The 13,916-nt window shown below is 40.2% G+C and overlaps 2 protein-coding genes and 1 long non-coding RNA gene across 3 annotated transcripts; all 3 read left to right on the forward strand.

The window, feature by feature from the left end:
- The first annotated feature begins 1,589 nt into the window (after positions 1-1,589).
- LOC102798360 (uncharacterized) lies at positions 1,590-4,742 on the forward strand. The gene is made up of 3 exons (XR_015720721.1): positions 1,590-1,811; positions 2,526-2,834; positions 3,054-4,742. It is a non-coding gene; the product is annotated as an uncharacterized LOC102798360 (long non-coding RNA).
- A 1,346-nt stretch (positions 4,743-6,088) lies between these two features.
- On the forward strand, positions 6,089-8,105 carry exosc3 (exosome component 3). Its single transcript, XM_087852527.1, has 4 exons — positions 6,089-6,367; positions 6,715-6,864; positions 6,992-7,143; positions 7,236-8,105. Exons 1-4 carry the CDS (start codon positions 6,143-6,145, stop codon positions 7,441-7,443), a joined length of 735 nt encoding a protein of 244 aa, XP_087708653.1. The 5' UTR covers positions 6,089-6,142; the 3' UTR covers positions 7,444-8,105.
- Positions 7,720-12,071, forward strand: LOC102785487 (exosome complex component RRP40-like). Its single transcript, XM_087830235.1, has 4 exons — positions 7,720-7,725; positions 10,618-10,806; positions 10,934-11,085; positions 11,202-12,071. Exons 1-4 carry the CDS (start codon positions 7,720-7,722, stop codon positions 11,407-11,409), a joined length of 555 nt encoding a protein of 184 aa, XP_087686361.1. The 3' UTR covers positions 11,410-12,071.
- Positions 12,072-13,916: the final 1,845 nt, after the last annotated feature.

Below are 13,916 nucleotides of genomic sequence, written 5' to 3' on the forward strand. Positions count from 1 at the left end.
ATCCTGCATCGTCCCTGATGTGATCCAGGTTTGAAACTGAGCTGCTTTTTGCACAGTTTAATTTGAAGCAGTGGACGCCTCTCAGAGACCAGAACATGCTGTTAAAATTATCTTGTTTCAAGACCGAACATCAACATCAGCCGTGAGCTGTTCGATGAGTGTTTCCCATCAAAATCAAATTTCAGACATGAGCACAAAACAAACTCATAGTGAGTCTAAATCAAGTCAGTAATAAGTCACCAATATCATTAGTTTAACTCTTATCAGCTTCAGTTCATCTGAAACTTTGGAAACGGTGAGGATGACCTCTTCTACAAACATGCTCTCCCTGCCTGATTTCATTAAATTACCGGGCCTTTTATTTAGTTAGTATGAGCAGACTCTGGGACTTCCTGTCAGTCTGCTCTCTGTGTTTGGCTTCTTTTAATGCAGAGCAGGTTTAAAGCTGCGGCTCAGGTGTCAGCTGTGGAGATGAGTGACAGCAGCAGGTAATGCAGGACAGCTGCGGCTCGCAGCAGGGCACCACGCGGAGCGGGCACAGAAGTTGGAAAAGTTCTCTAACTCAAACCTTTCAGCTCCGTGTAGCATGAACATCTGACCCAAGGTAACTGAGTTGCATAACCCTCAGGTGATGGGAAATTTCAGCAATCACGACATGAACTTGTTTGTTTTAGACTTATGAGTTCATAAGTTGGTAAAATGTTTCCAGCACCACACATAGGGTGAAGTTTTTTTTTTCTGAAAAACGAAAATCAATGCCAGAGAGGGTTAAAATAATTTAATGAAAATGTGAATTCCACACCAACCGCAGGAATAAAAAATTATTAGTAAGATAGCAGGAATAAATAAAAATAAGAGAAATGCATACAAAACAAGAAAAAGGCACACATGAGAGAACCGGTCACATGACAACACAACATATTCTCTGCATTTTGTACCCACAGTTTGAACTAAATAACAGGTAACACATGTATTTATTCAACTTACAGATAATAAACAAACAGAAATCAGAGTGTAAAAATGTAAAACTTTTATTGAGGTAAACTTGAAGTGCCGAATTAGTCATGTTAGTTCAATTCAATTCACTTCAGTATGTATAGCGCCAAATGAAATGGTGTTTTTTCTCAAAGCCTTCACAATGTAAGGTTACGGTCTTAAAGTAATACACAGCAAGGTAAGCTTGCAGCGTATTACTTTAAGGTCTTAACCTTACAGTATTAAAAAGAAAACCCCAACAGACAAACTCTGAGCAAGCAATATGTAACAGTGGAGAGGAAAAACCAGGGGTGGAAGTAACGAATTACAAATACTCACTTTACTATAATTAACTAGATTTTTTGGGGGGTACTTGTACTTTTATGAGTAATTTTTCAAGTGTGAAATTTTACTCGTACTTGAGTACAATATAGACCATGTGATCTACTTCGCTACTTATAAAATCAAAAGTCGCAATTGAGTATGCCCAGAATTTGAATTAATATTCAAACCTTTCATCTGCATCTTTGCAGCCAATAAGACCGTGCAATCGCGACCGCGCCAATTTAAGACGCAAGCAACCTCCGCTGCTGAACAAATTTATAGACTGAAGATTTGGAGACAAAGAAGCCCAAATGGAGACAGAAGACAACGCCGTCAACCGAGAAAACGATGTAGAAAAGACGGAGGACGTGTGGCTGTACCCGGATGAATGGGTTTTTCATGTAGAGAGGGAGAAAAGGAGACAGCGTCCAGATGCAGTGCAAACTTTGACCTCTACAGTGATATCAGCTTACAAGACTTCAGCATCTAATCTAAAAAAAAAACACATTGAGGTAAGAAGTCTTACAGCTATACGTGTACGATATTGTTTTTTTATTTTTCATGTGTGTTAAGGTCATTAGTTTGGCTAAGATATTGTCACTGCCGTTGGTTAGCCTGATACAGTATTAAAGTAACACGGAGCTAGCTAACTTGTATAATATAACATAATTGAGCTACACTTCTTAGGAATGTTTTAGCTTATTTGGACAACCATCATCATTACAGTAAATTAAATCTTGAGTCATTTAAAACTCAGAGGCCTAAAATCAGCTGGTCTATATTTAAAAACAAAAATGGCACACACTGCTGAGCTGCATCTCAAATTAATCTTCCAGCTCACTGGAGCCGACTGATGGATCAGTATCATTGGCCAAATGACATGGGTCTTAATCGGTAGGGTTATGTTTCCCAATGTGATTTTTTTTTTTTACAGAACATAATGTGGATTGTTTTGATTTGTTAGCTCTATGGGCAGCATTTTTGTATATGTGATCCCTTTTCTGAACTAGCCTGCAAAAGATTGAGAGGGTGTCACACATTTGACATGTTTGCCGGTTCTCTTGATGATCAAGGTAAATATGTGAGTAAAATTGGACACCTACCAATATGGTTGCAAATTTTGTGAATTTTCTTTAATAGACGGTTGAAAACGTGAGCAGACTCTTAATATTTAATAAGAAGATCCCTATTGTAATCATAGTGGCCTTTGTTGTTGTATCTTACAGGTTGAGTCCCGCAGAAGTTGCATTCCTAAGGCTGTACCACCATGAAGCCACTGGTGAAAGCTTCAAACATCCTCCAGTCTGAGTCCACTTCCTTCATGGGAGGGCTGCTGCCAGTAATCCAACAACTACTGTCCAAACTTAGCAGGCTGGAGACATCAAGCAAGACATGCATGCCACTCATCAGAGTGCAGCATGGCCTTCAAAAGCATTTTGGACCAATGATGGAGGATCCAGAGTTGGCTGCAGCTGCAGTCCTCTTACCCAAGTTCAAGCCTTCCTGGACTGACAGAGCAGATGTAATGGAGGCTGGTATGCCAGATTTTTTTTCAAAGATTCATATGATCCCATTTTTGTGTATTATTACATATGAACACATTTAAGTGAGTATGTCACCTAATACATTGTAAGTTATTGATGGTGTGTCCTTAATATCAAACAATCATTTTTGAGAATTAGCTGATTTTAAGTTTGTGTGTTCAGGAATAATCACTTAAATTTAAATAACAAAATTGTGTTATCTACTTGCAGCCTTGACATGCATCATACAACATCTTAAAACGATGGAGCATGAGAGTGAGGATCAGCAAAGAGAGTCATGAAGATGAATTCTTCTCCAGACCAATCTCCAGAAGGCTGCAAATTGCAGTTGAGCTTGATGGTTATCTTGCTTGTGCCACAGACCCCATGGAGCTGCTGCACTCCTTCTCAGCCATCAAGAACCTCTCTCTTAAGCTGAACACAGCTCTGCTTGCTTCTGCTGCGTGTGAACAACTTTTTAGCTGTACTGGTTTACTCTTCACAGCCAAACAAAGCCAGATAGCCTCTGTCAATTTAGAAAAGCAGCTCTTGCTGAAACGGAACAAAAGGTTCTGATAGTGAAGTGTGACAGAAATGCTATTATGTGTGGGAGTTTAAGACACTTACCTGCCTGTTGTTCACAGTGTATTGGGAAAAGTTTAACTGTTCCATGCATGTTCAGAAACATTTTTGTCATTGTTTTAACAAACAACATTTCTGCTGTATATTTATATTTATTTACAAAACAAATTACCTTTCTATCCCTTTTTAATCTGAGAAATGTGCTTTGAACATAAATATTTTATACTGATGAATCGAATCGAATGCCTGCTATAGGACCAGTCAAAGGATTTTCAAAAGTGACTCCATCAATTTAAAAGAGCCATTATAATTTTAAAACTAGCCAATTTAAAGTCTCCAATTAGTATTCTAGAAACGTTTTAAAATCGATATCACTATTTTTCCTACATTACAGAAACCTTGTTACTCGACTTGAAGGTTCAATATCTACAGCTTGTCCACCTCCGATTTAATATCAACAATTTCATCTTCAACTAATCAATATCTGTTACTAAAAAATTCAAATATGTTTTTATCCTCTGAGTTGTCAGGTGGTGTGCTGGCTTCATGTTGAACGGAGAATTTCTTTAGCGTTGCATCATTTTCCAAAGCAGTTTCTGTTTCTGCAGAGCTGTCTAGCTCACCTGGAATTTGTTTATCTTCAGGAATTGGAGGAATTGATTGCTATGTGGGGCGTACTTATAATTCTTATAATTCTGACTTTTTCCTCAGAATTCTGACTTTAATCTCAGAATTCTGACTTTTTTTTTCCATTGGCCCTAATCCTCCTCCGTACAACCCTTTACTTTAAAACAAAAGTAATACTTCATTTACCCCCTCAAGAACATTTATATTACTGTGTGTGTGCCCCCTTCATGATTTTAGCTTTTTGCATATTTGTCACCCTGATCATTTCACTGTAACGTCTCAGTTGAGGTAAAAAAAAAAAAATTAAGAAAGAAATGGAGCGTAAATGGCATCCAGGGGAGAGTACGGGGAGAAAACCACTGCTGAGTATAAACAGCACAAACGCTCATCTCACATTTTTTGAAATGCTTCTGCATGATCCCCAAGACTTTGAGGAAAATATTCTGTAGACTGTTTGAAAATACAAAAGTGGAACTATTTTGAATCCCATTACATCACACTAACAACATTTCATAAAAACAACATCATAGCAGCAGTCAAACATGGTGGTGGCAGTGGTACTAATGGTACTCAGGAGCCATAAATTCTGCTCTCAACTAGAAAATCCATCCATCAGTCCCTGTCCTGAAGCTCAAGCACACTGAGGTTAAGCAGCAGGACAAAGATCAGAAACACAGCAGGAAGTCCACCTCTGGGTGGCTCAGCAAAACAAAATGAAGGCATTAGAGTGGCTGAGTCAAAGTCCAGATTGACTCTGCCAAGATGCCAAGATGCCTTGGTGTGACTTTAAACAGGTCAGTCATGCTGGAAAACCCTTCAATGTGTATGAAATGAAAACAATTCTGCAAAGAATAGTGGGCTAAAATTCCTCCACAGCAATATGAAAGACGTATATTGTCAGTTATCAGAAACACCCAATTGCAGTTCTTGCTGCCAACGGTGGTGGAAAATTTAAAAACAAATCTGTCTCTGCTGAGTTAACGGTAAAAATCTTTGTTCTAAATTTTGCTATTTTCCTTTATTATGGCCTGAATTGAATTAGTTGATTGATCTCTCGTTTGCTCAAGAAAAGAGATCTGCTGATGCGCAAAATTAATATTTGAACATTAAAAATTAAGGAGAAATTAACTAGGTGTGAGGTGTATATTTACATAAATTAAAATAGAAAACAGCAGCTGACTGGACTAAATATGGAAGACAAAACCTGCCAAAATATAAAATAAATACAAAATGGTAAATGGCCTGTATTTGTACAGCGCTTTTACTAGTCCCCCCTAGGGACCCCAAAGCGCTTTACACACCAGTCATCCACCCATTCACACACACATTCACACACTGGTGGAGGCAGCTACAGTTGTAGCCACAGCTGCCCTGGGGCAGACTGACAAAAATATATTCATACCAATTAAAATGTACAGTAAGTGCCATTAAATGCACAAAATGTAACAACTAAAGAATCATTAATTATATAGTGTGACATAACTGTTTTATTGTAAATTAATTTAGATTAGATCCTCTGTTTGTCTACACATATTTATGTATTTATTTAGTTGTTTATTTAGGTGTACAATGATCCTAACTGTAAATGACACCATTTTTCTTGTAAATTATAACGTTACTCTTGGATTTTTGTTTTTTCACTGTTTATTTAATTGTTTGTTGATACAATTGGGACTTCACTGTTGAACCTTTTTTCTCAGACTCATCCCTATTTTTTTTTGTTTTTCTTGTCTTTCAATCTACTGTCATATCAAAGTATCTGAAGAATAAAATAACACTATAATAATGTATGATTTTGTTCTCAATTCATAATCACTTTGTGATTTTAAATAACATATTTAATAAAGAGACATGTTAAAAATGAGGTAAAGATCAGTCAGACCTGGTAACAATGGTTTGGGTCACACATGTTTTTGTTTTTTTATTTTGTTTTGTTTTGTTTTTTAAATCTACCAACAAATTACTGGCATGTTTGCCAGCTTGTTGTAATACCTCCTGACTGACAGAGGGCGCTGTTGGATGTTTCTTGCGTGTGATACTGGGGGGGTTTTTTCCGGTGGAAAACAACAACAACCTGTTAGAGGAGTTAACGCTGAAGAATAGGCGGCAGCATGTTTTCTACCGTGAAGGAAAGGGTTGGGGAGGTGCTGTTACCGGGGGACGAGTTTTCCTTCGAGGCCGAAGAGAACATTTCTCTGACGGTGCCGGTGAAGTCGGAGAAGGTGGTGTGCGGTCCGGGCCTGCGGCGCTGCGGTGACCGGCTAGTGGTGTGTAAGAGCGGCGTGCTGCGACACAAGGAGCCCAACGTGTTCTGGATCGATTCCCAACAGAGAAGGGTGAGAGAAATATTAGTAAGATAACGCCAGTGTGAGTTTCTGATAACCTAATTCATCGATAGACGCTGGTTTTCTGCTCTCTGGATGCTAATTTATCTCAGAAACCTGGAAGTGTGAAAAGTGTGTTTCTCTCAGTGTTCAATTATAACCCCGAATTAATCACAGCACCAAGCAGACCTCCGGAAGCTCTCATGTTTTGGTCTGAAACTTCCTCCTGCAGGTTAATTCACAAGTATAGAAAAATTGAAATGGAGTCTGGCAGTGTCCAGTGGAAGTCCGCAGTAAAGCTGCGTCGGAATGTAAAGTAGTGCGTGCTGGGAGCTGATTATGTCTCTCTTTATCCTCAGTATGTCCCAGCTAAAGGAGAGAGCATCATCGGGATCGTCACCGCCAAATCTGGAGATGTCTTCAAGGTGGACTTCGGAGGGAGTGAGCAGGCGTCTCTGTCCTACCTGGCATTCGAAGGGGCGACCAAGAGGAACAGACCCAACGTCCAGGTATCCAAAATCAGACTGACGTTTGGTGTGCAGGGAACTCTAAAGGTAATCGGCCTTTAGGTTAAAGAGAGCCACTGTAATGATTCCCCCTCTCTTCTCCCTGTGTGTTTGTGTGTCACCTGTACAGATGGGCGACCTGGTGTTTGCTCAGTTCCTCATAGCCAATAAGGACATGGAACCAGAGCTGGTGTGTATTGACAGCTCAGGACGAGCTAATGGGATGGGAGTGTTTGGAACAGGAGGTCTGCTATTCAGAGTCTCTCTTGGTCTCGTCAGAAGGTAACTGACACATGGCACCCTCTACAGCTAACATGACATGTCTATGGTCTTTTTAACTCAGGGTAAACATTACTCCCCCCTTCCCCTCTCAGGCTGCTGGCACCCCAAAGCAACATCCGCTCAGACCTTGAGCACCTCTTCCCGTGTGAGCTTGTAGTCGGGATGAACGGACGCATTTGGGTCAAATCGGCCAGCGTGCAGCAGACGCTGATCATCGCAAACCTGTTGCAGAGTGCCGAAACCATGACTGCCCAGCAGAGACAGCAGCTGTTCAGGAAGGTCCAGCAGGGGGCGTTCTAGACGACTTCTTGACTCCAGGACACCGACTGAACCAGCAGAGCCCACACTGTAGACCACTTCAGACCTGAGTCCAGGTGTAATGCTGCAGTGATGTCACTCCTGGGCTCTGTGATATCACACTGAGCATGTCTACAGCTGTTCAGTGTTTAAAGGATCATTACATGTTTTCACATGGAGCTCCAGTCTGAACGTTTTTGAAAAGCAGCTGTCAAAGAACCTGCCCACTCAAAAACCACAAACATGACAGACTCTCAAGATGAAAATAAATAAAACTAGATGAGGGTGAGGGGGAAATATTTAAAAAAAAAAAATGTCTAATGTCAAAATTATAAATGTTCAGAAAAGTTGAGGATTGACCAAAGAGCGGCTCCTTCCTACAATCCTGGAGCAGTTTGGTGACAGTCTGTGCCTTTTTCACCACATCACAAGGTAAAGTGATCCCTCAGAGATCTGCATATTAATATCTCAGATCCAGGACCAGAAAATTCCACTATTAATGAAATTGAGAATCTGTGATCAACTGGAGTGCTGATGAGGCAGGAATGGATCTAGAGCACATTACGGAGATCTGTAGAGGTTACAAAGAAGGGTCAACACTGTAAATACTAACTCTGTGCATACATTTGATTTATTTGCCAATAAAAGCCTTTAAAATGTATAAATTGCTTTGTTCTCTATAAGATGGAGACATTTAAAAAAGCTGAAGCACAAATTTCTGACACTGTCAAAACTTTTAGCCATGATTGTTTTCTTTTTTTTATCGGCTCCAAGTCCAACATGAACAGCTTGGCTTCCTGATGGCAGACACAGCAGCAGCATAACTGGAGACACTGACTGATAAAATTTATATTTTCATGATTCCTTTAGATTTTCAGATAGTCTGAAGTTGATAATTGTCCCCCTGTTGATGAACCCAAAGATGGGATCGGGATCAAAATTAAAAACTGAAGCATAACGTGCATTTATCAAATATGGATTTAATTTTTCACTTCTGGTTTTTAAAGGGGTTTAAATTTAAGTGTTAAGTAAAAAAAAATGTTTTTAATTCTTTTTTTATTCTAAATGACTGTGGGTGAGCTGCAGCATCTGTGTTGACCACCAGGGGGCAGTGGAACACGGCAACACATAAAAACAAAGACAAAAGAAAATAATATTTAAAAAAGACCAAAGCAACTGTTTCATAGACAGTGATAAGAACACAGTTTCATGCTTGTTTACTGTATTAATATTATCTCATAAATTCACAGGAATATTAATGCTGTTCTGCAGCTTATAGATCTTTATCTGCTGTTGTCAGTCACCTCTCCCTCTGATAACATCTCTGACTGGAGCTCACTTGGTCGAGTTTGAATAGAAGAGAAACGATGCACCAAATGCCTCCTCTGCTATTGTGCTCTCAGATAATGAACCACAACCTGCAAAGGCAGTTGGTGACCATGACATAAGGAAGTAACCACCAACTTCCTTATCCTCCCTTATCTCTGACACATGTCTGATGAGGGCTTAACACAGTGCAGTGATGATCTCAAACATTCATCACTTTCTAAAAATGATTCTCCAGTTTTTTCATTTAGGAAATTCAAGCCTCCTCACTTCGTCTGGTTTCACATGTGGGTGTATGGAGGTTGCTTCCCTTATATCAGGCTTGTTTCGTATCTTCTGTTTGGGGAAAGAACAGATTAAATTGCACCCGTCACCTCAGTTTGTCAACGACTTGTCACTTTTAAAATTTCGGGTGTGTTTCAGTAAGATTTCAGATAATGTTGCAAGCCTTTTTCATGTTCTTTGAATGAGTCAGGTTTATCTCTTATCTGAAGATTAGTTGCCAAACTAGAAACTTTTCTGCATCCCAGAGCCCCAGCGGCATGAGACATTCGATAATTCAAACCAAACTCAGACTGACAAACACCTTGACTCTTGTTCTTTCCCCAAGAAGCCACATCAGGGTATCGAAGTTATAGGAAAACAACTTTATTCCAAAACAAAGGTGAGCAGAGCAGCTTGAGGACTGGTTTTAAACAGTTGTTAATGACAGTGAGCCAGGGTCAAATTTGAGGAAGCCGGTCGGTTTCAGGCTGATGATCAGCACTCGTAGCACCACAATGACACTGCTTCTTCACAGAAAATGAAAAACTATTAAATGCTTATAGGTAGTCTGTTATATGGTGATTGATACCTTTATTTGGTTTTGTCAATTGTAATGAAACATCATCAGGGAGCACAAATTGACACCTGATTCTTCAGACAGGAGATATTTCTCATGATAGTAAGGCTGCAGACATGAAGATGCTATGAGAAGTAATGCACAAGAAGATGCAACTGACATGCATTGAGTGGAACGTTCCAGATCACTGCAACTGTATGCAAAACCTTTGTACCTTCTTGAAAAGTCAAATATGTGACTGAACAGGTAAGGACAGCATTTCGGGAACTTGTGAGAAAATATAGCAGAAATCTCAGGGTTGCGTTTAAGAGTAAGTTCTGCATTTGAGGTCAATATATGGTGCCACATTTGCCCTTGACCTCCTTAATAGAATACAAATTTGAAGAAATTTGTATTGCATTCAGTATTTAAAAGTCCTTATCTGTGATTTAGTTATTTTTTGTATTTCTTAAGTTTTAGTTATTTAGATTTTATTTTTTGTAGAGACAGCAGAAGTTCGGAGTCCTGAAACAGCGAAGAGCTGCAGGGACTCTGGTCCTTCAGCAGGGGTGTGCTGTTTCATCAAGATCCCAAAAGGTTGATTCTGTTCATCTGGACTTAGCTTTTTAAGTGGGAGAATCGTTTTGTTACTCATCCAAGTGACTTCTTCAGTCTCAGCTGACTGCAGGTTTCTTCAGCCTTATAAACAGTACATTTGCACAATGACTGAAACTAGCACTGAATGAACAATGGGCTGTGACTTCAGTTTGTTTCATGGAGACTTTAGCAATCATCAAACCTCCAGGTCTGAAAATACCTCAAACTCTTCCAAACTTTCTCTTATCACTACATACACTACACATTAGGGTATCGAAGTTATAGGAAAACAACTTTATTCCAAAACAAAGGCTCTCATGTTTTGGTCTGAAACTTCCTCCTGCAGGTTAATTCATAAGTATAGAAAAATTGAAATGGAGTCTGGCAGTGTCCAGTGGAAGTCCGCAGTAAAGCTGCGTCGGAATGTAAAGTAGTGCGTGCTGGGAGCTGATTATGTCTCTCTTTATCCTCAGTATGTCCCAGCTAAAGGAGAGAGCATCATCGGGATCGTCACCGCCAAATCTGGAGATGTCTTCAAGGTGGACTTCGGAGGGAGTGAGCAGGCGTCTCTGTCCTACCTGGCATTTGAAGGGGCGACCAAGAGGAACAGACCCAACGTCCAGGTATCCAAAATCAGACTGACGTTTGGTGTGCAGGGAACTCTAAAGGTAATCAGCCTTTAGGTTAAAGAGAGCCACTGTAATGATTCCCCCTCTCTTCTCCCTGTGTGTTTGTGTGTCACCTGTACAGATGGGCGACCTGGTGTTTGCTCAGTTCCTCATAGCCAATAGGGACATGGAACCAGAGCTGGTGTGTATTGACAGCTCAGGACGAGCTAATGGGATGGGAGTGTTTGGAACAGGAGGTCTGCTATTCAGAGTCTCTCTTGGTCTCGTCAGAAGGTAACTGACACATGGCACCCTCTACAGCTAACATGACATGACATATCTATGGTCTTTTTAACTCAGGCTAAACATTACTCTCCCCCCCCCACCCCCCCCCCCCCCCACCCCCTCAGGCTGCTGGCACCCCAAAGCAACATCCGCTCAGACCTTGAGCACCTCTTCCCGTGTGAGCTTGTAGTCGGGATGAACGGACGCATTTGGGTCAAATCGGCCAGCGTGCAGCAGACGCTGATCATCGCAAACCTGTTGCAGAGTGCCGAAACCATGACGGCCCAGCAGAGACAGCAGCTGTTCAGGAAGGTCCAGCAGGGGGCGTTCTAGACAACTTCTTGACTCCAGGACACCGACTGAACCAGCAGAGCCCACACTGTAGACCACTTCAGACCTGAGTCCAGGTGTAATGCTGCAGTGATGTCACTCCTGGGCTCTGTGATATCACACTGAGCATGTCTACAGCTGTTCAGTATTTAAAGGATCATTACATGTTTTCACATGGAGCTCCAGTCTGAACGTTTTTGAAAAGCAGCTGTCAAAGAACTTGCCCACTCAAAAACCACAAACATGACAGACTCTCAAGATGAAAATAAATAAAACTAGATGAGGGTGAGGGGGAAATATTTTTTTAAAAAAAATGTCTAATGTCAAAATTATAAATGTTCAGAAAAGTTGAGGATTGACCAAAGAGCGGCTCCTTCCTACAATCCTGGAGCAGTTTGGTGACAGTCTGTGCCTTTTTCACCACATCACAAGGTAAAGTGATCCCTCAGAGATCTGCATATTAATATCTCAGATCCAGGACCAGAAAATTCCACTATTAATGAAATTGAGAATCTGTGATCAACTGGAGTGCTGATGAGGCAGGAATGGATCTAGAGCACATTACGGAGATCTGTAGAGGTTACAAAGAAGGGTCAACACTGTAAATACTAACTCTGTGCATACATTTGATTTATTTGCCAATAAAAGCCTTTAAAATGTATAAATTGCTTTGTTCTCTATAAGATGGAGACATTTAAAAAAGCTGAAGCACAAATTTCTGACACTGTCAAAACTTTTAGCCATGATTGTTTTCTTTTTTTTATCGGCTCCAAGTCCAACATGAACAGCTTGGCTTCCTGATGGCAGACACAGCAGCAGCATAACTGGAGACACTGACTGATAAAATTTATATTTTCATGATTCCTTTAGATTTTCAGATAGTCTGAAGTTGATAATTGTCCCCCTGTTGATGAACCCAAAGATGGGATCGGGATCAAAATTAAAAACTGAAGCATAACGTGCATTTATCAAATATGGATTTAATTTTTCACTTCTGGTTTTTAAAGGGGTTTAAATTTAAGTGTTAAGTAAAAAAAAATGTTTTTAATTATTTTTTTATTCTAAATGACTGTGGGTGAGCTGCAGCATCTGTGTTGACCACCAGGGGGCAGTGGAACACGGCAACACATAAAAACAAAGACAAAAGAAAATAATATTTAAAAAAGACCAAAGCAACTGTTTCATAGACAGTGATAAGAACACAGTTTCATGCTTGTTTACTGCATTAATATTATCTCATAAATTCACAGGAATATTAATGCTGTTCTGCAGCTTATAGATCTTTATCTGCTGTTGTCTGTCACCTCTCCCTCTGATAACGTCTCTGACTGGAGCTCACTTGGTCGAGTTTGAATAGAAGAGAAACGATGCACCAAATGCCTCCTCTGCTATTGTGCTCTCAGATAATGAACCACAACCTGCAAAGGCAGTTGGTGACCATGACATAAGGAAGTAACCACCAACTTCCTTATCCTCCCTTATCTCTGACACATGTCTGATGAGGGCTTAACACAGTGCAGTGATGATCTCAAACATTCATCACTTTCTAAAAATGATTCTCCAGTTTTTTCATTTAGGAAATTCAAGCCTCCTCACTTCGTCTGGTTTCACATGTGGGTGTATGGAGGTTGCTTCCCTTATATCAGGCTTGTTTCGTATCTTCTGTTTGGGGAAAGAACAGATTAAATTGCACCTGTCACCTCAGTTTGTCAACGACTTGTCACTTTTAAAATTTCGGGTGTGTTTCAGTAAGATTTCAGATAATGTTCCAAGCCTTTTTCATGTTCTTTGAATGAGTCAGGTTTATCTCTTATCTGAAGATTAGTTGCCAAACTAGAAACTTTTCTGCATCCCAGAGCCCCAGCGGCATGAGGCATTCGTTTAATTCAAACCAAACTCAGACTGGCAAACACCTTGACTCTTGTTCTTTCCCCGAGAAGCCACATTAGGGTATCGAAGTTATAGGAAAACAACTTTATTCCAAAACAAAGGTGAGCAGAGCAGCTTGAGGACTGGTTTTAAACAGTTGTTAATGACAGTGAGCCAGGGTCAAATTTGAGGAAGCCGGTCGGTTTCAGGCTGATGATCAGCACTCGTAGCACCACAATGACACTGCTTCTTCACAGAAAATGAAAAACTATTAAATGCTTATAGGTAGTCTGTTATATGGTGATTGATACCTTTATTTGGTTTTGTCAATTGTAATGAAACATCATCAGGGAGCACAAATTGACACCTGATTCTTCAGACAGGAGATATTTCTCATGATAGTAAGGCTGCAGACATGAAGATGCTATGAGAAGTAATGCACAAGAAGATGCAACTGACATGCATTGAGTGGAACGTTCCAGATCACTGCAATTGTATGCAAAACCTTTGTACCTACTTGGAAAGTCAAATATGTGACTGAACAGGTAAGGACAGCATTATGGGAACTTGCGAGAAAATATAGCAGAAATCTCAGGGTTGCGTTTAAGAGTAAGTTCTGCATTTGAGGTCAATATATGGTG

This window comes from Neolamprologus brichardi, chromosome 2 (genome assembly GCF_056152115.1).
Source record: "Neolamprologus brichardi isolate AB-2024 chromosome 2, ASM5615211v1, whole genome shotgun sequence".
Taxonomy (NCBI): domain Eukaryota; kingdom Metazoa; phylum Chordata; class Actinopteri; order Cichliformes; family Cichlidae; genus Neolamprologus; species Neolamprologus brichardi.